The sequence below is a fragment of the Cloeon dipterum genome, chromosome 2 (genome assembly GCF_949628265.1).
Source record: "Cloeon dipterum chromosome 2, ieCloDipt1.1, whole genome shotgun sequence".
Lineage (NCBI taxonomy): Eukaryota > Metazoa > Arthropoda > Insecta > Ephemeroptera > Baetidae > Cloeon > Cloeon dipterum.
In genome coordinates this window covers 16,315,539-16,343,504 of record NC_088787.1, presented here as the reverse complement: position 1 = coordinate 16,343,504, position 27,966 = coordinate 16,315,539, and the positions used below count along the sequence as shown (strand labels likewise).

The window sequence follows — 27,966 nt, the reverse complement described above, 5'->3', positions numbered from 1 at the left end:
TTTTCATTATCCAGAAAATCTCCTCAAAAGAGCCTCAAAAATAAAAGATATAGCCAAAAAACATGGAATCTGGCGATGAATCACAGTCAGCAGTGCACTTCCGGTGCCCGGGAGAGATCGGTGATCGGTGTTCTAGTCGGTGCCGGCCGAAGGTAGGCGGAGAAGACCGATCGTGCCTCCTCGAATGGAGCTGCAGCCGCAGCCTCGACCGAGAACGAGAAGCTGCTGCTGAGGCGAGGAGAGATTGGTCGTCGAAAGTGAGATTATTTGCACGGCAGTTGGTGTCTCGGGGTGTGCGGACATGTCGGTGCAAGAGCGGAGCGCTCGCTGATCCCGGCGATGCAACTGCGGTGGTGAATCCGGCGACGCGAGGCCCTAACAAGTGAGTATTGTTCGCCAAAACAGGGTTGTATTTTGATTTACGAGTACGGGGGCGCGGGACCGACAGAATCGATGAATGAAGACGGGGCAAGGAGCACCGCAGCCTCCCGCCCCACTGCCCCGCGGGCCCGTACGGGCCGCTCGGAGGTGGCTGGTGCTCGGGGCCGGCTTTTGTTCGGCCCCTGGTCTCCGGGGGCGGTGCTCGGGGGCGAGAGCAGTCGAGATCAATGCGTGAATGTGCACACAGCCGAGCACTGCGGGGGCACCAGAGAGTTTGTTTGCTCACTGCTCTCGTAAAAGCGCGCCAGCAACCCTTCCTCGTCAAATTTTGATGAGGCTGCCGTATTTTATTCAAGTTGTTCATGACCGCTCGCTTCACGATTCCCAGATGCGAAACTTTTGTTTTGCTCTCTTTTAGGGCGGATAATATGGCTGACAGGTGGCTCGGGGTGCGTGTCGCGGAATTCGATTCGCCCCCCAAGGGTGAGATTTGCTCAGGCGGGTGGGACATTCTCACGGAAGGCGGGGATGCTTTTCCAATTAGTTGACAAGCCGCCTCCGCCGGTTATAATTGATTCGGAGCTGACAAATGACAGGGAAAGGGTGGATTATTTACATTGCGTTTGTTGACCTACTTTCCTAGGGGTGTCATTCTGAACCGTTGAGTCCAAGCCTTATTACTTAAGGGCACGAAATATTTCCTAATCATTTTTCATATCTAGATATTTCAAATATTTAGAATTTTGTGTTTCATTCAAATACTTATACCGTTTAATACAAATTTTGTTTTACTCCCGTTCTTGTTATCTGATCGTTATCAAATAATTAGTTTCATTTACATAGTAAGTTCCATAAGTCTCATGAAATGAAATTTTTTAACAACGACTGAATTTTGTTAATTTTCAGTAATTTTAGGCATTAACTGCTTTTTAAAAGAACACTAATAATTAATAACTAATTTTTAGTTAAAAATATTTTTTAAGTGTCGGTCGTATTTTGAAACAAAATGCGCACTTTGCAGAACTCGTTAGCCACAGTCAAAGTGTGAAACGTTTTTCACCGCTCACTGATTTTTCCCGCATAAAGGGGAGTGTTGCTTTCGTATCGAGGGGTGCAAAATCGAAATTCCAGCACTTTTCCCGTTGCGCTGGCTGTTTTGCATCTTTTTTTTGCACTCAGCCGCGCGTCGCAAACGAGCAAAGCTGACATTGTTCTGCGGTCCCCCCGCAAACGCAAACAAAGGGCCGCAGATGGAGAGGCCCGACCGGCTGTTTCTTTTGTCTCAACGAGTGCCGCCGGCTCTGCAGCATCCACCACCGGCTGGATCCGCTAATTGACAATTAATGCGCGGCTCGTCTGTGAAACGTAGTGACCCGAATAATGAACTGTTTGCGCCTTATCGCACCTCTTATCAGCAACAATAACAAACACACGCGCGCTGGCGCTGGCTGCAGTTCAGTTTGCTCTGGCTCAACACACCTTTGCCACTCTCGCCCGAAATGGCCGACTAAGCAAAATCGAGATGCCAATTTTCGCAAACGCGAGCAGCGCCGATTAATCCACTCGGGCGGTGCTTATCTCGATCGATTCCTTCTCTTCGAACGCCGCGGAGCAATCAGTTTAAGGTTTAATTGTTTAATTGCACCGTCGCAACCTGATTCATTCACCTTGTACTCTGGAAAACAAAATACTTACATACTTCGCTTGAGGATTCTGAGTGCACATATCTAATTATGGTCGGCAAAAACGTTAATTGGTTAATTGCTCTGTTGGTGTAGGATTGAGACCATAATATAATAATATTAATAATTAATATTTTTAGTCATATTTTTTGTATACCAAAATATATATTTAACTCTGCACTACTTGATATTTCAACAATCAACAAAATAGTTTTTAGTTTTTATTGTGGTTAATTTGGTGCTGTTCGAATCTAAATTATGAACGAAACCCTCGTTTTTTTTATGTTTTATGAATGTACATCTCTCTTCTTTTTAATTCTTCGTATCTCTTCTTCTCGGCAGAAAATTGATGAAATTCAGTGTCCCCATAATCCTTATTATGCCGCCCCACCTACATGAATTTTAATATTGGTTGTGGGCTTGCGTCACGTTAGTACCTAATAGCCACGGTTATTCACCAGTATGGCTCCAGACCTACTGATGATTCAATAAGTTTCAAGCTCACTTTGTGTTACTATATCTCTCTTTCTAACTAAGTCGTGTTCAATTGCAAAGACAAGTTTCCAAAACAAAATCCCGTCCGAAACCAATCCAGTCAGGAAAATTAAAGACTTCGTCATGCTGCTTTTAATGCTGATGCACGCAGAGTGACTTAACAGAGCTAGATTATGCAACTGCAGTTGTGTCTTCGCCAAAGAAAAAACCGGAATGTGATTCTCGGACCTGAGTTTTTGGCACCAACGGAATAACGAGACGGCCAGCAGCGAAAAGGCCTTTAATTTTTTTGCTAACGTCAATGACAGTGTGGAATTCTTTGTGTGTCTGGCAGACGGAACAGTCGAGTCAGCTCCTGCCCGCAAACTTGAGCTCGCTCCACGCAGCTTCTGTGTTTGGCACATTTTACAGTTATTGTTCTCCGTGCGCGTACTTTATTATATAGACAATCTGTGTGTAGAGACGGCCTCGTGCTGATTGTACACGGTCGACAGATTGAATATTTAATTACATGCAAATGAGCGGGACGTGAATTCCGCGACGAGCAAAAGGAATTCTTGGGAAGCGGTGTGTTAGTGTGTCAAGTGATTCATTCGAAGTATTTTAGATGCGATGTTATCTCGCTCTTTTCACGCTTCACGAGACAAATATGGACTAAACAAGCGGAGCGACATAACTTCTTCTAGATGACTAAATATGAGTGAGCAATCTAATGTTTGGGAATTGTTGGTGGATTTTAAACATTGCAATTTAGTTAACTATGGCTTTTAACTTCTTTCATATGAGAAATTAATTTTGTGTGGACCTCAGATTTTTGGCTATTAGGTTGACCCAATTTCTCTGCTTGTAATACTTTCAGCTGCGTTATCCAAATGACAATTAATTTCCTCGCAATCTCTTGAGGGGGGGGGGGGGTCCTATTAAATGTATTATTTGCTCAGTTTTATTCCTTAACCTCTTGCAATGGTCAAATCCACTTAGGTGAAGCAATAGTTTTACTTGTAAAATTGAAAGACCGTTTATATTATGAAAAGTTAGATTATAAGTTTTATAAATGCAAGTAATCATAGATACTGCCTTATTAATTTCCAATTGAAACAAATTAGAAATTAATCGTTTAAATGCATCTTTGATTAAATTACGGAACAAATTTGTTCCTTGATTTGAAAATAGTTGGCCAGTCACAGCTATACGCCGACAGATGAGTCCATTAAATTTAGCGTTTTGGGACCACCTCGACCGCGGTTGATTGAAAATTAGTCCCGTCCACTTCGTGTCAATCTAAAAATAAAGACCATTGTTTGCACGTTTCGCTTTCGCTGAACGGTCGGCGCGGCCTTCTAATCCGTGATTAACGAGATGATTCGCTTGTACCGCCCCACGCAGCCTCCATATTCCAGCGCTCGATCAGCACGTGACTGCGGTCGCACTACATGTATGCACCGGCATTATCATCATTTGGACCAAACCAGCGCCGCGAGCCAATGTCCGCCGGAGATGAAATTGGTCTGCATTTTGCTCTCATTAATTGCGACCAGACGAGACGGAAAAAAAGCAATGGGGGCGCCTCAAGTGAGCAGCGTAATTAAAGTCGGCCATGTGATGACCGCATCATCAGCTCGTGACTTTTTTGTAACAGCTAGCCAGTAGTAATGTGTCGGTGAATTATGAAGTGAGCTGAAATTAAACCGCCTCCAAACAAAGGATGCCGGCTGCCTCGAAACAACCACTGACGCCAGCCAGCACATTGTTTGGTCGCCGAGTTAAATAGCTCCTCTTCTGTTAAAGCCGAGTTCATTTGCTCTGCTCTGCACGTACCACATGGATGTACAACAATACATGCGGCCACAGTTGACTAGTCTCTCTTGTTTTCTTTCATTAGCTCGCCACGTTATTGGAAAAATTTCTTGATTTGGAAAAAAAATACTGTCGGTGAAAAAGACAGGTTACCGTCTCAACAATGGCGGGCAAATTCCTATTCAAACTCATGTTTTCGTGACAGTTTTACCGAAAAATATTTCAAAGTTACAATTAGGAATATTTAAAATTGCTCATGGTCTTCATTGAACCCGTAGATTTAAATTGTGACATGGACATTTAAAATGGGATATTTGATACAGTTAACCCCACGCCGAAAATAAAAATTTCATATTTCCCCTCTCATATTAAACCACTCCTTTGAAGTGCTCTTTAGATGATGTGCAATCAGATAGCCCTTTTAAAATAAAAAAGAACTGTAGAGATTGTGTTCAACAGCCGCTATAAACCCTCTTCGGCGATTGCAAACACGCGAAAGTCTGCTTTTAAACATGGCGATTCCGGCAAAGCGGTCCATCAGACGCAGTCCTGAGGCCCTCAAATAAATGGCGAGCGCGCCATTGATTAAGGTCTCCAGGCGGAGGCAATGGCCGTCAGTGTCAAAGAGTATCAGCAAGCCGGTGCGATTTATCAGACCAAAACGAAGCTTGCCCCGTCTCAGCTAAAATTAAACGCGAGTTTTGTGGCACTTGGCATTTATATTCGGCCATATCTTTCTCCCGATCCTTGGCTTGGCGCGCGTGCCTCGCACGCTAAAACTAGAAATGTGCCAGCAAAAAACGGATCCCCGCGGCTCATAATCAAACCCTCCAAGTGCATTATCAGTTGGGTTTTGGGCTGATAGGAGTTAAGGATATGCGTGTCCAAAACAGTGCAATGCATTCATAAGGATTCATTCCTCAGTGCTGAGTATTTTCGCCACCTGTGGTTTAAGTACAATGTTGGCTTGCGAAGCAGAATTTGGCGCAATATTAGCATTGAAAATATGGGTGTTGCCCTAGCACTGCAGCCGGCAAACATGTTCGCTCTCGGGGCTGTCTGCCGGCGTCGTCACTCAGCAGATAAGCAAACTTAGACGCTGAAATATTCCCTATCTTCACTCTAACAATCTGCTTTGGTATTCGGCCCTGTTGTGTTTGATCGATTAATGGTTGGTGCACTGCAGAGTGGTGCAGTCGAATACCCGCAGAAGATTAAATGTCTGATGGTTTGAATGAAACTAACGTTTCATCGTATCGAATTAGTGAAAATCTGGAATATAAAATAGGACAAACACGCAATTTTTATTTAAATTGATCGTCTTTGACTCTGAAGAATGCACTCCAAAAGGAAATACTTTACACAATCATCTCAGTGAAAAACCTTGATGCAGCCTTGTAAAATATTTAACCCCATAAGGATAAAAAGATTATTAAGCTGATTTAACAAATATGTTGAGAAAGCCTGCGCATTTAATTTGCCAAATTCTTGGAAACCGGAATGGAAAGTTCGCAAGACTCGTTTGTCAAAGAGCAAGGCGAGTGTTTTAATTCGACGAGTGATGTTGGCCCATCATTGACGAAATTGTTGATTGTGCTTGGTGCTGGAAGCGGGCGCGTGATGATATTAGCCTGCTTGCCTTTGCAGGAACGCCTCTCCATTGCCGCTATCATCACGCGCACAACTGCAAACAAACAGCCCCCGTGATACGCATCTTTGCTAAAGTCTTGGATAGGAAACCGCTATTATTGCTGCGGCCACTTCACCAACGCATCACAAATTCGAAAATATGCCGCCCCGCCCTAGCTTTTGCATTAAATTATCGTTTTCTTTGTTTCTGAGCGTCTTCTTGAACGGTTGGGTGGAATTAATTACGAGAAATACCAAACACGCGAGTGGCGGATTAATTCACGCTTGAGAAGCGATCTTGGCAGTGACACTGGAGCAGAAACCAATGAGTGGCCTTATTTCTGACTCACTGCCGCTGCGCTGCCTCGACCGCAGTGAATGAACTCGGAGCTGATTGTGAGTGAGTGCACCGACGAGTTGCCAGCAGTCGATCCTCAAACTTGTTAATTACGCTAACTTGCACAGTTAGCCTGAAATTAATGGATGCGTTCCATCCTCAAGTGGCCGTAATCGATTTAAAAAATGACACGCGCAAAACTTTTGCAATTAGCAATCGATCGGAGAAGGAGAAAGGCACTTTATATCCTCTCTGGCATATGCTAGTTCCGCCAATGTTCCACTTGCCTGTAGTAAAAGTGCTCAAGTTGCCTGGCAAGCTGAACTGCAATTTCGTATTCTTGGTGGGTAGACAGAAACTTTGCGGCCTGCACGTTTTCCCGCACCGTTCAAATTTTATTGCAGATAATAATATAAGTGTTTGCGTTACTTGATATATACATTCATTAGTATTAGATTCAACTTTGTCAAGAAACGTGAAATGAGAGACACTTAAATGTTAAAGAAAAATCGACAATTCAAAGATGAGTAGTGACCACCCAATGCAGGAAATTCCGATGAGGGTCTATTTCTGAACAACTCAGCTATACAGTAGAGTGCTGCGGTATCGTAATAGGGCACTTTTTATTTGTTTTTTTCGGTCTCGCCTTTTGTTGGTCCACATCACATATTCGGCCGGCCCATATGTCAGTCGGCGAACAGCCCGATTTGTCCGCCGGGACACGAATAATTCAGTCAGAAGACGCTCAGCACTTCCTGCACCCCTCCCCCGAATGATTTGACTGGCGAGTAAATAAACACGCATGTTCGATCTGTCTTCCCGTGGGTGTCTCGGCTAACACTCGGCCCGCAGGACGAGCCCTTGGCGAAGGTGAGCAGCTGCTGGGCGGGGTCGCTAGAGGTCGATGCATCGGTCTGCCCGCGGAATCGCCGCCGCGGCAGCATCCAGTCTGGAAAAACAGCCGCGGTGACGTCACCTCTGGCTTTGTTGGTGCCTCGGCTCATTTGCCACTCACTCGCTCCTCCGCCGGCTGGCTGGCTGGCTAATTACGAAAGAGGGTCGCTTGAGTCAACTAACCCGCTGACACTCGGTGTGACCGGTGAATATTAATTATGTGCGAGATTCGGATGCACGCCGCGCGAACTTTGTCGTCGCCTCTTAATGACACCGGCACGCCACTGGGACTAAACTTGCCTGTTTTGCTTTATTATTAGTCTGACGCGGCTTTAATTAAACGTCCGGATTCGCGTAGATTAAAATTAGATTGATGCGCCAGCATATTTTGCTCCGTTGAATAAAGAGGCAAGAAAAATCGACCCAATTGCCTCTGTAAGTCTTCGTTATTACTAAAAAAATTAACACAAATGAAATTTGCAAAATTGCACAAAATGTGGCCCATGTATTTTTGGGTATATTCTAGCTTTGAATTGTACTCACGTCGTGACTCACTTTGAATTAACTTATTATTCTTTGAAAATATTGCAAGAATTATAATTTTCGGTTTTCAGATAATTGATTAAAACCGAAGCAAAATTCGTTTATACTTGGATATAATCTTGGAAATAAAGAAACCCTAATTTTTTCAAGCAAAAAATATTTCTAAAACTCTCGGGATATCTATTTTATTTTATTTTATTTTTAATTTATTAAAAATGTGATAATGGTGGAAGTTATAAAACCAATCGATTTTTCAAGACGAAATAACATACCTAAACCCAAAAAGATGCTGCGCTGATCAATTGCAAGCACAAATAGTAATTTGAATTGGTGCAGAAAAGATCACCAAGTTCACGCTTTCCAGAAAACACTCGCTATGAAGGGGAGAATTGTGTGTTTCAGAGAAAAGTGGCCCGTCAAGTTGATTAAGGGCAATTTTCCGGTCTCTTGGGTCTGTCGTGCGCAGAAGAAGGCGGGCGTGCGCGTTGTTAAAATTTTCACCAGGCGGATCAAATCTCGCACCGGCGACACCAAAAGACGCGGCGGGAAACAATAAAGTTGCGATAAATAAGGGGTAGGTCGCAATGAAATAATAACGAAACGGGTCGCCATTAGGCGCAGCGTAGCATTCCATCTTTGGCTAAAATTCTCGCGAAGCCGGTCCATTGTGATGCAGAGCGTGGCTCGCAGGCAGAACTAGTTTTAATATCTCTGCCACAAAAGTCTTGGTTCATTCCCAGCGGTGGCGGCGGCACAGCCGACTGAATTTTTTATTGCGACGGCCAAGATCGAAGTCGGCTCCTCCATTGTGGACCAACCGAGCAAGCTCTTTTGTAGACTGCAAATCATTTGTGTGAATTATTGGTGATGCAGATGCAACTTCAATACGTTATCAAACATAGGAAACTGGCTTGAAATAATATTTTCCTTTTTGGATTATTTAATATGAGTGTTTCCTCGCCTCGTCAGAATATTCTCCTTTAAGCTCGAGCTAACCATAAAATATCAAGTTTCATTGGTTTCGACTTTCAACCACAAACAATCGTAGTTATAAGTATTACATACGATTTTAAAACTGGATTTCTTAAGTTGAGATGTGCATTATTCCTCTTGTCTCATTTCGTGCATTTTGCGTTAAGTTAGAGCCGATTGATTCGAAAATCAATCGGCAGTGCGCAAATAATTACGAGACTTAAACTCGTAATAATGCATTATTATTACTCTCCTCGGTGCGCGCGTGTGTTTGTTCATTCGCTCTGCCGGGAAATGAGCTGGATCGATGATGTGCTGCTGGAAAAGGCCGCTGGAGCACCAGACGGCTGTGTCCGATATTTGGATTATCAGCTTAGTCACTTAAAGAATGCTCTGCCGTTGCTTTTGTACAGTGTTACCAAGTTGGAAAGTGCTTCTTCAGCCATAGTATATATATGTACAATATACTCGTGGCAATAGTTGATGAATAAACTGCAATGTTGCATAGGCATTATTTTATTACCCAGTAGCCCAGTTAGAGGCAAGGTTTGATGTGTGATAAACGGTTTTTTTTCTTTGGAGAAAACTAAATAACGGAAGCACATTTTAAAATCGAGATCCATTCACGATCAACAATTTTCTGATAGTCTCTTGTTTCTGAATTGAACCAAAAAGCTAAAATTTCTCATCTTATTTGTTAAAATGGTTTCTTAACCAGCCGTTAATTCTTCGGAATTGGCTGGACTTCCAAAGATTACAAATAAATATTCTTCTTTAAAAAATAAAACTACAATGCCCTTTAAGAACCCGGATGAACTAAACTCTAATTGGTTCTCTCTCCCCAGGCTTATCGTGTGAAACTGAGTAGAGGATTAAATATCTCGAATAAGAAATCATGTATTCTCTATAAATAGTAATATCGATCAGATTGTCTCGGCGAGACGCACTTTATTTCATATTTGAAGAGGCTTTTGAATATCAGCATCCTCAGCCGTTCGAGCGGCAGCTCAGTCGTCAGATTTGAATGCCAAGATATTTTTAATCTCTCGTCGGCTCGCCACGCTATATTTTCCCCTTTTCTGGTTCCCAAGCTTGAAAATCGATTCTCATCTCTTTCAGCCCATATACTCATTTCTGTGCGGCTGAAATGCTACCTGCCGCCTTACCCCATCACAAACCATCAACAGTCCCAAAGCCGAAATCCATCCATCCCCGTGCGCGTCTGCACGCACGCTTAGCGCAGCTTTTTCATTGATTCGTGCTTCTAACTCGTCGATTGATTTCCCTTTTGCTGTGTGTTGCAGGCTGAATGACTTCAAGAAGAATGCCTGAGCTGAGCGGTAGCAGCATGTCTCACTACGGCAGCCTCCGTCACTCGCACTCGACCCCCCTCACCCCTGGGGGCTCCTCAATCGGGGGCATCAGCTCCGACCCTTCGAAAACTCCGCCTGCCACGCCCAAGAAAGGAGGAAAAATATTGGCAGTGCGGGTACAAATGCTCGACGACTCAATCACTATGTTCCAAGTTCAGGTTTGTATCTCCTTAAATGACAGAAAATTGCAATGGAAATAAATTTGTTGCTCATTATTAGTATGTTTTGATTTTTTCCAGTGTATAAATATATTAAAATATTGTTTGCATTGAACTGTCGATAAATATGTTATATCAAAGCTCTACCCGATGTCACATTTTTCACGCAGTATAATTTACTTGAGTAAACACCACACAACATTGAAAGAAAATATTAATATCATCTATCAACGGCCTGCTTGTCAATGATCATCATATAACTTGAAAATATAAATGGACGTTTAATTTACATTTCTCTAACTGGATTCTTCTCATGATTTCATTTTATGTCGGAGAAGAGGAAATCTACGATTACAAAATTTAAGCCATATTTATTAACCTTAAATAGATCTTCAATTTTAAATGCATTGTAAATTTAATGGAATAATGTGATATAACCTAAAATAGAGTTCACTAGCTACTTCAAAAAACTTAGTAGTTTTTTGTTACTAAAATTCAAGTTAGCATCATTATTAAAAATTCATTTAACGATAAGGTTTTCTTTGATAGTTCACCCACCTACTAAGTTTTGTTGAAATAAATAAAAGTTTCTTCTTTCTGAACAAACATGGTCTTAAACCCAATATCCTCACTGCAACAAGACAGTCCAACTGCAATCTGACACCTTCCAACCAGCAGCTCAGCACAAAGCAGTCATTTCAAATGAAACTCAATACCACATAGACGTATCTGTTGCATTTTTCAGACAAAAAACTTAATACCCACGCTCTCGGTAATGTGTAGCATTTAATGTAAAAATTGCGTTTCAGGCAAAAGCTCTGGGCAGGTTGCTTTTTGACCAGGTCTGCAGGCAGCTCAACCTTCTTGAGTCAGATTATTTTGGACTTGAGTACACTGACCTCAGCTCAGGCTCCAGGGTAAATGGATCCAGACAATAAAGCTAATTATGTCATTGTAATTTTTTGATATAATGCAGTACTGGCTGGACTTGGAAAAGCCCCTGAGTCGGCAGGTTGGCCTAACTCTTCCTGACAACTTGTTGAGATTCTGCACAAAGTTCTACACGCCTGATCCTGCTCATTTGGAGGAGGAATTTACCAGATATTTGCTGTGCCTGCAAATCAAGAGGGACTTGGCGCATGGGCTGCTTCAATGCAATGACAACACTGCTGCACTTATGGCCTCTTACATTGTGCAATGTATGCATTTCTCTCCAAAACTTGAACATATTTTAACTCGCATGTTTTAGCTGAATGCGGCGATTATGTCGTGGAGGACTATCCTGACCACACTTACTTATCGTCATACAAATTTGTGCCACATCAAGACCCTGAACTAGAGCGGAAAATTATGGAGAACCATAAAAAGCATGCGTAAGCTAATTGAATTTTTGGTAGATTGTATAATCATTCATTATGATCAGTGGTCAAAGCCCAGCTGAAGCAGACCTCAATTTACTTGAAACAGCTAGAAGATGTGAATTATATGGAGTCAAAATGCATCCAGCCAAGGTTTGTTATATATACTTTAATTCATTCAGTGATGTCACTAAATTAATTTATTTTCAAATCAAGGACCATGAAGGAGTGCCCCTAAATTTGGCTGTGGCTCACATGGGAATTCTGGTCTTTCAAAACTACACGAAAATCAACACATTCTCATGGGCGAAAATAAGGAAAATCAGCTTCAAGAGAAAGCGGTTTTTAATTAAATTACACCCCGAGGGTTACGTAAGTATTGAAAACATAAAATCCTTGATGTTGGATGTTATTGGAGCTGGCGTTTTATACAAAACTAACTTGGTTTTATTCTGGGTGCTTTGGTGTTTGGTGCTGGTTCCGGATTGCAGAAGACTGAGGTACAAAATTGCTTCACTTATTTCTAAATAGGTCTGACACGCAAAGTAACTGAAATTTTAACTCCTTTCAGGGTTATTACAAAGACACTGTGGAATTTTTCTTCGAGGGTCGAAATGAGTGCAAGAATTTTTGGAAAAAGTGTGTTGAGCATCATGGCTTCTTTAGATGTGCCACAATAAAGCCCCTGCCAAGACATAAAACAAGGGTCATAAGTCGAGGCTCATCGTTCAGGTAATTTGTCTTGGTCAAAGGTGTATGCTGAAATTTAAACAAATTCTGTTAAATCTACAGGTACAGCGGTCGAACTCAAAAACAAATTGTTGAGTTTGTTCGAGAGAACTACGTCAAGAGGCAGAACTTTGAACGGTCTGCCATTCCACCTCGCTCACAGTCATTCAGGCACTCTCGCTGCGTACACTCAAGTGTGGCAAGCGTTGGAACAAGCATTTCTGCACATCCACTTCTGCCTCTAGGGGATAATGCTGTTGGTAAGCAATCGTAACAATTATATTTCTCACTTTTTCTCATGCCTAAATTTGCGCCTTTCTATTTGTGCAGCTGGTACACCAGCGTCCCTGTCTTGCGGGTCAATGACTTTGGAAGATCCCGGTTCACCAGGTGGGCGATACCCTGGCAGCGCACCTTGCACTTCCCCCGCACACACAATTGAGCACCACCACCATCATCACGCGCACCACCACTCGCACCAAGGCCTTGCAGGAATCGGAAGACCCACCTCACGTCAGGATACAATGAGTCCGCCAACGTCAGCAGCCTCAAGCCCAAGTCCTCCACCAGCAGGTCAGAAAACTGTCTCTAGTAATGGGTTTAACGGGGGACAGGGGGGTACTGGCAGTGACAGCTGCTCCAACTTGCCCAGTAGGGTGTCCGACCCACAGCTAGGCTGTAGCTTTCCTGACAAAAGCAGTAACATGTCACACGATGATGTGTCTCATGACTCTTATGACTTGCTTAACGTGGGGAGCGATGACGACGAAGAAGAGCCCCCGTACAAAAATGTAGTGGTCACTCACAGACCTTTGGGTCGAACCAGGAGCGATCCTGCTCGCAAGGAAAAGTGCGAGGAGAACCAGTTGCGTCTCGCAAAGAGCGAACCCACGCACGGCCTTGCAGAAGCAGTCACTACCACTGACGATGACGAAGAAGATCGCATTTCAGACCAATATCGCTTTCACGAACGAAAACCATTTGAACCGTTTTATGCAAACCAGAGTAGTTTCTTAGATAAGACAGGAGATCACAGGTTTTGCACACACTGCCACCAGCAGCAGCCAATGCAGGCTGCTTTTGGGGGCGTGAGGAGTGAGCCTATCCTGTGTCCTGTGGGAGCCAGACGTTTATATTCAGATGAGGATTCTAGTGATCAATATGTCGAGGCCAGGGTTGACCCCACAGAGGAAGAGGAAAAAATTCCTTCCTCTTGCTCGTCCCCAGAAATGTTTCCGGCAGAGGAAATGCAACATAGTCCTCGCCCTCTGAGCGCTCGCTTTCCAAACACTAGGCTCCCATCGCCGCCGCCTGGTTCTAGTGTTTTCTACTTTCCTGAGCCTGGCGAGCGTGTAGTTTCTCCACCTCCTTCTATTAACACTCGTTTCTATCCTGCCGGTGTTCCTGAAATTCCCCCATACTCTCCCAGGCAGCCTCTGATGCCTGAGTCACCTGCTTCTTCTCCCCCACCCCCTCCTCACACCCCTAAAGAAAGAGAATCGCGCCCTTTAAAGTCTCCGCCTCCCCCAAGTGGAATACCCACTTCGCCTAGGGCTCTTTTATCCCCTCGCGCACTTCTTTCCCCTAGGGCAGACCCCTCATCACCATGCAGCCCGACCAGTCGATTTTTCCCCTCGGAAGGCGTAAGGTCGCCTAAAACACCGTCATCTCCCCGCCAGTCTCTTTTCATTCCAACTGATGAAGCTACGACACCCTTAAAGTCACCTCCTCCAATTTCACCTAAAATACTAATGCACCAAGCTTCAATTGACATAAGAGATGATTCTGACCCTGACCCAAAGAAGAAGCAAGATATAGATTATGTACTCCATAAAAGGCACTTCCAACAGTCCGACAGTGGATCAGGTTCTGAGAGCTCTTCAGATCATCGCACTCGCCGCGCAACCCCTAGACGCAGGGTGTTCAATAATCACCCTGATGGGGCCTGTCGTTCTCCCGTCACCCTATTTGCTAGGGGCTCATTAGAACAGCGGCGACAGAAGAGTCCAAAAGCTAAACCACTAGATGTGGTTGCATTGCACCACCTGCCTCCTACAAATGCGTTCTCGAGTGAAGATGATACTATGGATGAAAATTCCAGAGAAGAACCTCCTAAAGCTTCGATCGAGCAACGTCGTGCTGAAGCTCACGGTATTAAAATGGCGTTTATGCTGTCAGGTGTAGAAGAAGAAGAGCATCCTCGAGCTATCGACTCTGCTCGTGTCATACTGACAGAGGAGAAGCAAGCCTCTACTGAGTCTGAAGAGCCTCCTTACGCAGAAGTTTACGCTGATTCTGTGACTGACAACTCTGAAAAAGTTGAAGAGGCTCCGAGGACGCCTAGTCCTCTGGAAAAACTTGACGAGGAGGACGACGAAATTGATGAAGCAGATGAAGGCAAAGACGAAGTGCCAAGTCCTCCAACTGAAGAAGCTCAGCCTAGGCGGTCAAGTTTTTCAAGGATGAAGAGTATGTCAGAAGAATCTGATGATACTGAGACAGCCAGGACTGTCGTAACACCTAGACATGTTGCGCGAAAGCACAGCCTTAACCGCACAGCTTCAATGTCTGAAGACTCGGACGCGTGTCTCGGCAGCGATACTGGCCGGAAAAATAAGATGGCTTCTGATGATTCTGATTTAGAAAGCCGTGACATAAAGCAGCGTGTTATTCCAGAAATCCGTGAAGAACCATGTGAATTGGCAAAAACTCTCGAAGGGCGACGGAAAGCTTTAAAAGCATCTAGCGAAGATGACTCTGATTATTCTGGTTTGCCGGTGAGCATTGACTCAACGCGAGTAACTATCGAAGATCAAAAACCGAGGCGTCCATTATTAGGCGAAGATTTGCGACAAGACTCCATGAGTGAGCTAGAGCGTAAACTGATTCGGGCTCTGATGCGCACCTCTAGTACTGACGAGGAAGGTTTGCTGAGCAGACAAACCTCCATAGACCGGGTTATTATGGAAACCACCGATCCGAGCGAGTTAGAAAAAATTCTGATCAGAGCCATAATGCGTAGCACAAGCACTGATGACGAGTCAATCATGGCGAAGCAATCGTCCATTGACTCAACAAGGATAACAGTTGAAACAACCAAAGCAAGTAGTCTGGAAGATGCTGCTAACGACCCTGTAGAATTAGAGAAGGCTCTCATCAGGGCTCTCATTCGAAACTCGAGTACTGATGATGAAGCTTTATTCAGACAATCATCTTTAGATGCTGCCACTGCGAACCCGGTTCAGCAAGCCTTAGAGCTGGAGAAAGTACTAATACGGGCTATAATGAAAAGCTCTAGCGAAGATGACCCACCGAAAACAGGTGATGAAAAGCAGAGTGAATTGGAAAAATTCATTCTTCAGTCACTAGAAAAGATTCCTAGTGACGATGATGTGGTATTCTTCAACCCAGACAAGCGACGTGCAAGCTGTCCGATGACTCAATTAGAAAAAGATGCCGCTGAATTTGAGGTCAAAATCGATGATACTGTCAAGAAGCCCAGAAGGGCCAGCGAAGGCGGGCGTAATCAGACTGCAGAATTTCATGATGACTTACGTCCCCGGAAGACTAACGAATCTCTTTATCACTCTACACACGATCTGACCAAAAAACCTGCACCACCCTCTGCTCAAGAACTTTTCAAAAACCCTCGGAGAAGAGAAAACCCAATGAGGCGGTGTAGCTATCCACCAAGCTCCAGCGAAGAAGACGATGCCTACGTTAAACCTAGACAAACAAAGTCTAGTTACGTGCCGAGTTCTAGTGAAGAAGAAGAGCTAAACCACCGTTCAAAAACTACTCTTTCAGATCACGCACTCTCACGACGAACACACATTGAAGGCCTCCGAAGAGCTATGTTGGATTCCAGTGGTAGTTCCAGTCTCGAAGATGACAATCCTGTATTTGTTGAAACGACTGGAACGGCTGCCAACGGCACCAACGTACTGCTTGATTATGCACTTGCTTCCACGTTTCCCCCTGCACGCACTCTTTCGCGAATAAGCGAACGATCGACAACGTCAGAACAAGAGAGGTCCACGGAAGAGGAAGAAGAAAGCAAACTGTCGTCTTCAGATTCCGACGACACAAACAGCGAAATTTCTAGCGGGGCTGGCCACGGAGAGAACAGCCTGTCCTCTGACCCATCCTCGTCGGAACAGGGAGCAAAAGATAAAAGTAGGCCGAAGCAACCCTCTCCACCGGCGCTGGTCAAACAGGATGCCACCCCGTCAGCAAGTCCAGAACCACCTCAGTCGGTGACGGCCAGCACCTACATCGCCCCCTCAGCCAGCAGTGCCTCGTACCTGGAGACATTCTATCTTGAGGTGCGTCCGGAACAAGCAAGCCCTGTTAACCTTCCGGTTGACTCATCGTCCACAGACGAAAATCAAGCGACGCTGCTAGACTCCCCGAGCTCCAACTCATCACGTTACGATCTACCAGTCACGGTCTCCAACCACCCGGACTTTTTCACCCCCATCGATTGCACTCCACCCTCAACACCTCCTATGCATCAAGACGATGACGTGATCATGTCACCAGAGTTACCTCTGCCTCCACCCCCTCCAGACTCTAGTCGTCCAGGCTCGATAGACGAGACTGGTTGGGGAGACGAGCTTCCGCCACCTCCGCCAGACTTCATAAACGTGTCTCCCTCTTTCAAAGAGGAAGACGTTTTCATTGTGCCTCCTGCTGAGCGACGTCGTCCTTTTATTGACCTTGACTACCAGAGCCCTTACGCGTCGGGTTGTCACACGCTACCACGCAGGCTGAAGGATCCGTTTGAGAAACCTTCAGTGGCTCACACTTCGCACACCCTGCCGCGAAGACACAGCAAACGTGACGACCCTCCAACCTCTGGCTTCAAGGGGCAGCGCGTGATCATCCCGATCAAGCCATCGGTGTCAGGTCACAACACGTTCCCCAGGCCGAAAAAACACAAAGAAGTTTCGCCGACCAAGGAGGCGAACAGCAACACCCTCCCTCGGGCTAGGCACAGGGTGGCCGTCTCTCTTGAAGTGCGCAGAGGCTGCGTTGTAACCCCCGATCGGGGCAGAAGTCCCACTTACTCCTCCAAGCAGTCCGAGGTGTGAGGGGCCGATATTTGATTCAATCTTCCATGCTGCAGCAAAATCTATTCCATTTTACTCGTGTGCGATTTAAAATTTTGAATTCCTGCAGGACGTTTCGCACAAATTAAAAAAAAGTCGGACGCATTAAAAGCGCGATAATGTTACCTGGAGGGGCGTTTCCTAAACACAAAAATGCGCTCAACCCCTAGGGAATTAGCATGCAGTCCCACTTGTGCTTTATCCACTCACATCAAAGGTCAATTAAGCGCCTCACCACAGTCAAACCGAATGGTCGGTTTAGACTCTCAAGTGCTTATTTGAACTTCAAAGTATTGTTAAGGTGTTGACAGACAACACCGTCATCTGACGAGATCGAGTTGCATGAGCTTTTCTGATGAGACCCACCTGATCATTTTCTTATTTTTATAACGCTAATTGTGGCAGTGACTCCTACACTCTTTTCATTTCGCTTTTACGTTAGTAGCTTGGCCGTCTTGCTATCACCCGCTTTCTTTATTACTATCTTGATTGTTGGCATCACCATTTCTGTATACTTTGTACTATGACATACACATATATAACAATATATATTTTCTCTCATTTGCCTGGCTTCTTTTTAACGATTAAAAATCTTCTCTCTGCGTTTTTTACAGCGCGAGACCTGATGGGAAACGCGTGGCACTACAGGAATGGGGTGCGCTCATACTATCACTAATTCTCAATCAATCAATTCGGTGGCAATTGTCAAGTCATAAACGCAGTTGTACTGTTCAGCATTACACACTCGTGCATAATATTAATAATAATAACAATTGATAATATTGTATACTCTCTTTTGTATGATGTTTGTACATCTATTTTTTATCGATTAATATCACCCGTGGCGGAAAAACGGCTGAAAAATTGACGTCACCCCTGCGATTCAGCAGCATATCGTTGAGTAAATGACAAATATTATTACAATTGAATGCATTTTTGCTCACTGAAACCCTCGGATTGGATTTGTCAGTGTACACATGAAAGAAGTGACGTCAGTTTTCATATCTTTTCGTTCGCGTCGTTATGTTGGAACGAAAAAAAAACAGTGACTGCCACACGAAGCTGCTTTTAGAGGCCTGCATTACTATTTACATAATTCTCATTATTTCAGCATTTCAGTAGACCCATGATAATATATTAACAATTATATAGTTTATATATTGGTCAGAATTTTATCTAATATTGTACATAATGAAAGTTTACAAGTATATTGTCACGTACACACACCTTTTATTACATATTATGCATGGAGTTCCTTTTCGCTCATTTTGATGGTGAATCTCATCAGAATTGCCAGCAATTCATTTGACTTTGTTTGACTCAATTCCAAGCAGAGTGCATGCGAGTGACCAACGACCAGGATCAGACAATGGTGATTGGTTTCTATCTATTGGTTTTCCTTCTTTGAGTGGACACGATCCTGACATAGAAATCTTGACCCCTGGCCTACGCAGTTTGATCAAACGACTGGTTCCTCATGGCTGATTGGCAGTCACTGTTAGAAAAACAAATTTCGAGTTTTATTGAGCAAAAATAACGTTTAAGAAACTATAAACAAAGATATTATGATGGCAAGTGATCAATGTGAAAACAATTTGGATATTGATGTTTAGCGTTTTGAAAATATTTAAAGAAAAAGATAGGGCGAGCGTGTAGAGAAAAAGGCTCAAATCTTGTCGGTTGAACTCGATGGACTTAATCAAGCAAAACAGAGTGAATGATCTCATATTCTGTAACTTGATATCAATCTATCCCTCAATTGTGCCAAATATATGATTTATTGTCCCTTTTTATGAATTTTCGCCGCAACCTTCTGAGATTTGTTTCCCTAATTCAACATCAAACTCTTGAAATGTCCTCCTTTTACTGTGGTCAGCATAACTTATGAACGGCCTGTTTTTTTTTTTTGCTTTTGTCGGCTTGTGTGAGTGTGATACACATCTTCAATTATCCGATCTCAGTACCACCCTCTGACTTTAGCGCTAAAACCTGCTGTACATTCAGAAATTATTCAAGCAAAAGGCACCCTAGCACTAGAATCGAGTTCGTAAATGTTGACCTCTGCGATGATATTTTCTCCTCCCATATTTCTAAAACGAGTCTCGCCGCTCTTAACAATTGTAATTTTAACCCTGTTATACAATAAAACAACTTGTTTTGGTCACATGCGTTTGTTTCTTTCGTCTCACTCTCTCTAACACGCTATTAAGCCACGCCCGTCCTGCTCACTCATTGCGCTTTACTAACCAACATTGACGACTAAAATGGGGTATGTTGACCAAATCTGTTTTGGCATGGAAATTTTTGTGTTCACTTGATAATTTATCAAGTAACTTCATTAGCTAACAGCTATAAAAAAACATTTGGCATGTGCTCTAAATTTCAACCTCTTGGTTCAAATACCTCAGCAATTATTTATTTCTTACCAAGATATTCGGCATGAAGTTATATTATTTAATTTAGCATGGTTATTAAAATGAGGAAATATATATTAGCAACTTGACGCTATTGACGTGCACCTAGCTATACCGCGTGTAGTATTAAAATTTACTTACGTCTTTTCTCCATTACAGGCATGGATTCAAGCCCAAAAATGACGGGCAGGCACAACATCACCCCACCTCCCCCTTATCAGGTAGCTGCCCCCAGGACTCTGCCACCCCCGTCACCGAAGCCAGTGATCGTTTCGTCTACTCCTCAGTAATATAAATATTCGCATTCTTCATTAAAGACAACTAACTGAATCAAACTAAATTCCAGTGATCCGCATAGAGGAATAGTCAAACCAGACATCCACCAGGCTATGGTTATACCTACAAATGGCCATATTTCACCTATCGTTGCTCCTGTTTCTCCAATGATTCCTCCAAGCAATATCGAAAACAGTTACATAAGTACGCCATTGGATGTTGATATCCGCAGAAAGGTAATGGTTTATTAAGAACACCTGATTCAACGTGTTTTACTAGATTTTTAATTGGGCCCATCTAAGACTTTTTTGTAATTTTGTTTTGTTTGTATTTTTGGGCATTACAGAAGACACTCTACCTATAAAATAATATTTGAAGCATTATTTTTTTAAAAATTGTTCCTCATATCCGCAGAGATTCCCTTCAGACCGCGCATACTTCATGGCCAAAGAGCTGTTAATGACTGAAAGAACGTATAAAAAAGATTTGGAGATCATTGACGTGGTAAATAAATCTTTCTTGTTTTCCTACTAAGCACTAATATAAATTAATGATCAGTGGCTACGAGAAGAGCTGGCCAAAGAGGAACCAACGAGCGAGTTGGATCCTCTCAAGGCACTAATTAACCTGGTCGCGCCTCTTCTGCAATTCCACAACAACTTCCTGAAAGAAGTGGACACCCGGCTTTCTTGTTGGGAGGGCCGAAGTCACAACACTCCGCTGAAAGGCGAACAGCAACGAATTGGAGACGTTTTAGCAAACAACATGGATATGCTTCCTGTGAGTAACTCATGTCCTAACAGTTAATTTCTTCATTTTGATGGTGTTGTGTTTTCAGCTTTACGAAAATTACATCGCGAGACACAGAGCAGTCTTGGAGTCGCTGGACATTGCACTGCGCCAGTCCAGGCGACTTCTCACTCTGCACCGCGACTTTGAAGCTCAGAAAGTTTGCTATCTACCTCTGACCTCTCTGGCCCTCAAGCCATTACACAGACTGCTTCATTACGATCGTCTTCTAGACAGTGAGTGGCAAAATATGAAATTCCAGTTACGTGGCAAGTTTAACTGCCTGATTTATTGCAGGACTTATCAAACACTACGGACCACTGCACCCAGATTATAATTCTTGCGTAGAAGCTAAGAAGAGACTGGCACCGATCATTCACAAGCTGCCGGCTGAATTGCGCACATCAGTAAGCCGGCCATTTATTGTTGAAGTTATTGGGTTGACCTCATTTTGATTTTTAATCAACAGGAAGGCTGGGCCCAACTCAGTGAACTCCGACGCCATGTTGCTGGCTGTGGAGAACTTCTGCCAGGCCGCCAGCAATTCCTTCGCCAGGGTTGCCTGATGAAACTCTCCCGAAAAGGATTCCAGCAGCGTCTATTCTTGCTGGTAATTAATTGCCTTTCTTATGCTGAACTATTTTGCAAAAAAAATCTTTAGTTCTCCGATATACTGCTGTACTGCAGTAGGAGCGTGCCAACAAACAACACCAACAACCAGCAGGAATTCAAAGTGCACGGGCAGCTGCCTCTGCGTGGACTGCTTGTTGAGGAGGCGGAAGAGCGTCAGGGTGCGCAGCACTGCATGACATTCACATCAAGGGGCAGGTATGGATACATCAGATTTGTCACACTTTCTGAAAATTTAGGTTCAAATTGTTTTTCAATAACCACAATGGTGTGAGAATTTTTTAAGTAACCTGCTGACAATTAAATGAGACTCGTGGTTATTTAATCAAACCATAGCCATAACAAATTTATTCTAGTTCTTAAATATCTAATTGAATTTTTTTACGTTAAAAAATTTTGTTCTTAAAAAAAGGGAAAATCAGCGTGATTCGTGATCTAATGGATCTTGGCATTCTCTAGGCAAACAATTGTTGCTGCCAACACGAGCGAAGAAAGAGATCGATGGCTTACTGCAGTGCTGGCAGCTATTCGCGAGGCAGAGGAATCCAAGGCATTTAGCCCCGTGCTTTCTTCGTGCAGCTCATCGGATGAAGTTTTGCCGGGTGTGGACGAACCGCCGCAGCAAAAAGCGGTCACCCCAGCGCAACGGAGCAATACAAGCGTGCATGTTTGCTGGCACAGGGGTGCGAGTTTGGGATTGGAGGACCAGCTCAGAGCAGTGGAGGTCAGTTTTTGTAATTACATTATTTTCAGCTAATTTGTTTATCAAAATAATTATGTTTGCAGAATCAACTGAGTGGGTTCTTGCTAAGGAAATTCAAGAATAGCAATGGCTGGCAAAAGTTGTGGGTTGTCTTCACTAACTTCTGCCTCTTCTTCTACAAGACTTTCCAGGTAATTGAATTTGATTTTTTTTCATCTGCGCTTGTTTACAGTGTTGTAACCTGTTTTCTTATTCGCTTTGTTTCTGCCGCAGGATGATGCTCCACTGGCTAGTCTGCCTCTTTTGGGATACACCATTTCTCAGCCTGATGACAAGGATGGAATATCAAAAGACTATGTCTTCAAATTGCAGTTCAAAACACACGTCTATTTCTTCAGGGCTGAGAGTGAGTACACATTTGGTCGGTGGTTGGAGGTCATCAGCAGCGCCACGCAACATTAGTTTATATACATTTATTTTGAAGAATTTTGGAGGAATAACTCACCTGTTGCGACCTTGCACGGCATTGCTTTTGTAGTCACGGCCTGCATGTTGTTTAAGGAGACAATATTATTGTAACAAGGGGTGTTACACATTACAGAAAAAGACATTTTTTAAAAAATCAGACACTTGTAATAAAAACATTAATGTTTACAGCTCACCACACAATCTAAGACAGGGTTTTGCTTAGAGACTGTCAATTATTATAGAGAAACTATAGAATTATCTTTCAAAACCCAACTAGCTCTATTTCTGTCACAATTTTGGCTTATGGTGAGTTTCCTATCAAAATCCTCATTACTTGGATTTAGCGAAGACCTCATGTCAGTTGCTTGCAGTTTTTTCTACAATTACGTAAGCTATGCAATAATGGCAGCCTTGTATGCAGCAAACCCTGTCAGTAACCTGAACATATTGAATGGCAGCTTCGATTTGTGTTAATCTCTTCCCTCACAACTTATTTGTTGCCATATTAATGTCAATTTTAAGTCATTTTCAACGTTATGTTTACTTTAATCCTTAATTATGTGGATACTAACGAACTTATTTCGTGTCATATTATTTTGAAAATTTTGCAATATTTATTGTGTTATGTATCAATATTTCTTCACATTTTATATTTCTTGACGTTTTCCTTACAGTTAAGTCTTTTTCTATGGAGAACTAAAATCTTATAAAGCCTTGTCCTTCCAATAAATAATATTGCTTCAAATGAAATAATTAAAACGTTTTTTATTGCCATCATTTCTTGATGATACACAAGTAAGTCAATTTACATAAATAGAGATGCGAAAACTCTTATTATCACAATTAGCCTAATCTACTTTCTCCAATACTGCGCGAACTTGTGGAGTTGCTCTACGAGGGCTGCCATGACAGCTGTGACAGAAAGGTCCAACTGTCCCTGCACATAGCTGACAGCTTCCTCGTCGCCCAAATCTAGCCGCAATTTGTCTTGAACTTTCTGGACCGCCTTGTCTGGCTCGAGAGCAATGTCAGGCACTGACGCGTCCACCATCAAGGAAAACAAGTTCAGAATTAAATTTGCGTGTCTGAAATGTTCATCAGGAGTGTTAGATAATCGCAGTTTTAGGCAGAAATCGACAAACTTGCCTTCGCAGGTGAAGGAACGCAGTGTAGCACTGCTTTCGGAACTCTTGATAGTGCTCTGCGTTGATACCACCCATCGCTTCTACCATTTCCTTGCTCAACTTCATTGGCGGGGGAAGTGGCTTTGGATCGCGGCCCAAGATGTAACCAAAATCAATGTGGAATAGCTTCCCAGATGTGGTCAGCAGAAGGTTGTCCAGGTGACGATCACCAACTCCAAGAATGTAGGTTATGACGCAGTAGCCCGCTGCAAATAGATTTATTTCAAAATTTTAACATGCTCCAAATCTTTCCTATCATGATATTTTTCTTCAATCATTAAAGGCTTCTATTTTTTTATTAATAGATTACCAGGGTGAAAAAATGATATATTAAACTATGGGGAAGAAGTAAGAAGCAATTTTTATAGCATTTAAATTTAGACTGTCAAAGACTTGGTTGCTAAATGCCTTGTTCTACAACTTTAACTTAGCTTGGTAATTTCATGAAGAAGGTAATAAAATTAATAATGTCTGTTGTTTGTAGTTAACTTTGCGTACCACAACTTCGAACGTAAGTGTCCATAACCTCTGCTGCGATGCCATAGGGTCCGTTTTCAGAGGGATTGTGTTTTCTGAAGAAATTTTGGATTGTCCCTTCAGTAGCAAGCACCTCGGCAACTGGCATTGATTCCACAAATTGCACCAATCCTGAATGGACATGAATGTATTATCGGACTAAAAAAAAGACAAATCTAAACCATGCTTGCTGCTGGTTGCAAGAACTCTATATGGTGTTAGCTTGAGATCCAAATTTTCTCTACGAAGCAGCTTGTCCATGAGGGTGATTATTTGAAGGATGAGCTGGTCTTGCCTGAGGTCATCTCCATGCTTGAAAATCGCCACATATTCTTGTCCTGTAGTGCTGCGGAATGTGAGCCGAGACGGCATAAGTGCAGACTTGAAAAGCGTTGTTCTGGAACAGCGAAATTTAACCAGCTGTTCATGCAGCGCATTTTATACCCTAACTTTTCAGGGACGATCCCTTTGATGACCACATCGGGGTCAAGCGGGAACGGAAATGGCTTGAAATCAGCGAAATTGTAATTGAATGCGTCAGGATTGGCCAGCATGGACTGCAGCCTATCAATCTGCGGAAAAGGCAAACAATAATTTATTTTGGCAAACTCAGGTCAGAACAAATTGCCTTCTTCTTCCGGTTTCCACTTTCGCGAGCAATGCTCTTCATGAGACTCACTAGTTTATCCATGAAAACCTGCTGTTTTCTTAAGAAAGCCCTTCGGCTTTGCCATTCTGGAAGGCCTTTCTGAAGAGTCTATGAGGCAACATTTTAAATAAAAATTCGTAAAGTGAGTTTAATGGCCAGAATTTACCTGCAAAAACCGACTAAAAACAGCCAAGTACATGCTTCGCTCCTTAGTGTCTGGTTTGCCTGTCACATCATCTTTATCGCACTCAGTCCATAGATACCTATAACAACCAACCAGGATGAAACGTAAGTTGAGGTGACCGTTGGTAGAAATACATAATTAAATGAATAAGCAATTAAACAGAGGAATATCATTGCAAGTAATGCAATAAATATTTTAAATATAACAAGTTGACATATAAAAAATGCATTGCTTGAATTACCAGAAAAAGTAATTTGTTAGGGTCGAGTTGAGACACGCTCTATGGATTAGGAAAGTGGCCAAGTCCATGTTGAGCTCCAGAGGCTTGACTGGTTCAGTAGACGCTTCAGTCATGGTAGTACCATCCATTTGGGAGGCTGCCCTTGCAGTAGAGGGGGCAGAGGTGGCCAAATCACTTGAATTGACAGAGCTAGATGACTTCTTGAGCTCTCTACAGAACAAAATTGTCAATTAGTTCTACAAATTTGCAAAATCATACTTGGTTTGTTTTGGAATGGATTCGTTATCTGCACTGCTGAATCGCCGTCCTGAATTTTCGGTCTCAATGACGATTTCATTGCTGAGAGCTGCGATTTCCTCGTAATTCTCATATTTCAATGCTTGCACGAGTTGAAGAAGATACAAAAGCAAGTCCTGACAAAACAAGCAAGAGGTGAACTAAAACTGTGCAGCTCAGAAGTAAAATATTACTTCATCTGGGGCTTGACTGAGTCTGGAAACTGCATATCGACGCACAGCAGGATGGGTAAAATTTGGACTGAGCAGCTCCAATGCATCTTCAACGTCCATTGGAGCCCAGAGGGGCAGCAAATCTAGCGCCTGTTTCGCTTCTGGGGGCGAGTTCCAGTTCACGCACTTCAAGAATTTGGTCAGTGCCTGCGAATTAAGAATTTATGATCTTACTTTTCCATTTAGCATAGATACAAAATTTCCCGTGAAAGATATCGTGTTGGAATAAAATTTAAGAAACTAATTATTGCATCGATAATTTAGTGTCTTTTAAGCTGACTGATGAATGTTTGAACAATTTTATTATTACCTTCTCCTGACTGCTAAGGTAGAATCTGAACTTCCAGACCAAATCTTGTTCTTCAGCAGTTAAAGCTTTAGTTGGCGGGTAGGCAACAATCGTGTGCAGTTGATCTCTGACTGCGGCGTTTGGTTTCACATCCTTATCAGACATCCCACTTCGCAGAGAACGAGCAAGTTTGTGATGCTTGACTTCAACCAAGTTATCCTGTACAGTTTAATAGTTTTACGCAGTTACAAATAATTCCAAACAGGCCAATACCACCAAAAGCACATACCAAAAGTATCTCACTGTCAGGCACAGTGACAATGTCAGCTTGAACTCGAAACTGGTAGATTCCGTCACCGTCTTTTTCGTAATATACCATGGCATACTGTAATATAGATGGTTCAGAAAAGTCAATGGTAAAAGATGCAAATTACATTGACACCGTTCTGCTCAAATTTAGGAAATTCCACCATCAAGTATAGAAACTGAGAATTCCTCTTCTCTTTTTCGTTAATCAATTCTATTTCCCGGAAAGCAAGGCGGTCCAACCAGTCAACTTTGGGAATGTGCCCGTTTCTGTATTTCTTGGCTAGCTGTGGAAGAAAGTTAACAACCTTGAAAGATGTTGGCAGACAATACTCTGTACCTTGTTGATTTTTTGTACTTTAGCTCTGCCAGAGCCTCCCTTGCCAGGAGTATCGTTGTTCAAGGAGCCGTCAGCAACTTGATCTGGCCACACTTGCAAGTCTATCATTCCCTGATAAAATTGCCAAAATTACGATGAAATCTGAAGCAAATTTCTGTTGATCACTACCTGTCTGAAGAGGCCATATTTTCCAAAAAATGACAATGTGGTGCCACCAACAGGCATTCGTCGTCTTGGGCCAGAGCAGTCAAAAATCGTGATTGCTAAAACCGAATCTCTGGGCAGGTCACAGTAGCTCAGTGGCAAAGTCACCCATTCATTCCAACTGAGATCGAGAACTGGTCAGTTGAGTTTCTTAATTGATTAAATTTTGACACCCACTTCCACCTATTTGTAAATGATTTGCAGCATGTGTGTACTGGGAGAGCAAGCGATTTTCCGTTGGAAAACACTTCACATTGAACCATCAGCTCTGCTAGTTGGTTATTGTTTTCTTGGTAGAGACCCGAAAACTTGAGCATGGGATCTTCAAGCAGTTTTTCATATTCAAACTTCTGTCTATCGCCCTCTAGAGAACCACTGAAAAGACGGTTTAAAAATTTATTTATTTTTTGGGTACAGAGCAGGTTTCCAGACTTTTTTTACATACATTTTGATTTGGACTCTGACATCAACAGATGAGCTGTAGACGTAATTGAACTTGTCGTCCATTTCAGCCATTGTGTCAAGGATTCCAGCTTCCAGCACAATTAAAATTTAATAAATCTATCAAGAACTTGCACTCTCGCGTCAGATTTAAAACTTTTTGGGGCTTGAGGCTTGGTAAACAATAAGACAAGTAGTGTCGCAGTGCACAGTCTCCATCGAGCATCAGCAGGCAGCGGAAAATAATACTTTTGCTTTTGACATCCAACATCCATCAGCTGATCAAACCATCAGAAACGTTCCATGCTCCCCACCACTGACCACACGAACTCTTCCCACCACAAAATCTTTTTTGCTGCAAAGC

The 27,966-nt window shown here is 43.0% G+C and overlaps 2 protein-coding genes across 3 annotated transcripts; one reads left to right on the top strand and one right to left on the bottom strand.

Moving 5' to 3' along the window:
- The first annotated feature begins 166 nt into the window (after nt 1-166).
- On the top strand, nt 167-23,498 carry Cdep (Chondrocyte-derived ezrin-like domain containing protein). 2 transcript variants are annotated; one of them, XM_065477061.1, is made up of 22 exons: nt 167-382; nt 10,035-10,261; nt 11,071-11,178; nt 11,238-11,460; nt 11,511-11,634; nt 11,685-11,772; nt 11,836-11,991; nt 12,111-12,119; nt 12,191-12,351; nt 12,412-12,608; nt 12,679-12,921; nt 20,033-20,159; nt 20,220-20,385; nt 20,564-20,653; nt 20,708-20,929; nt 20,988-21,174; nt 21,236-21,345; nt 21,408-21,548; nt 21,600-21,766; nt 22,028-22,292; nt 22,355-22,462; nt 22,545-23,498. In XM_065477061.1, exons 2-22 carry the CDS (start codon nt 10,040-10,042, stop codon nt 22,731-22,733), a joined length of 3,303 nt encoding a protein of 1,100 aa, XP_065333133.1. In that variant the 5' UTR covers nt 167-382; nt 10,035-10,039; the 3' UTR covers nt 22,734-23,498. The 2 variants fall into 2 exon arrangements, with proteins under 2 accessions (XP_065333133.1, XP_065333134.1); XM_065477062.1 differs by lacking the exon at nt 12,111-12,119.
- Nucleotides 23,485-27,882, bottom strand: Pi3K59F (phosphatidylinositol 3-kinase 59F). Its single transcript, XM_065477065.1, has 17 exons — nt 27,607-27,882; nt 27,339-27,536; nt 27,126-27,282; nt 26,958-27,068; nt 26,746-26,904; nt 26,601-26,696; nt 26,333-26,530; nt 25,984-26,169; nt 25,772-25,926; nt 25,514-25,723; nt 25,255-25,351; nt 25,068-25,196; nt 24,890-25,011; nt 24,622-24,836; nt 24,422-24,571; nt 23,886-24,129; nt 23,485-23,824 (listed from the first exon to the last, which is right to left on the bottom strand). Exons 1-17 carry the CDS (start codon nt 27,675-27,677, stop codon nt 23,593-23,595), a joined length of 2,730 nt encoding a protein of 909 aa, XP_065333137.1. The 5' UTR covers nt 27,678-27,882; the 3' UTR covers nt 23,485-23,592.
- Between the last annotated feature and the right edge of the window lie 84 nt (nt 27,883-27,966).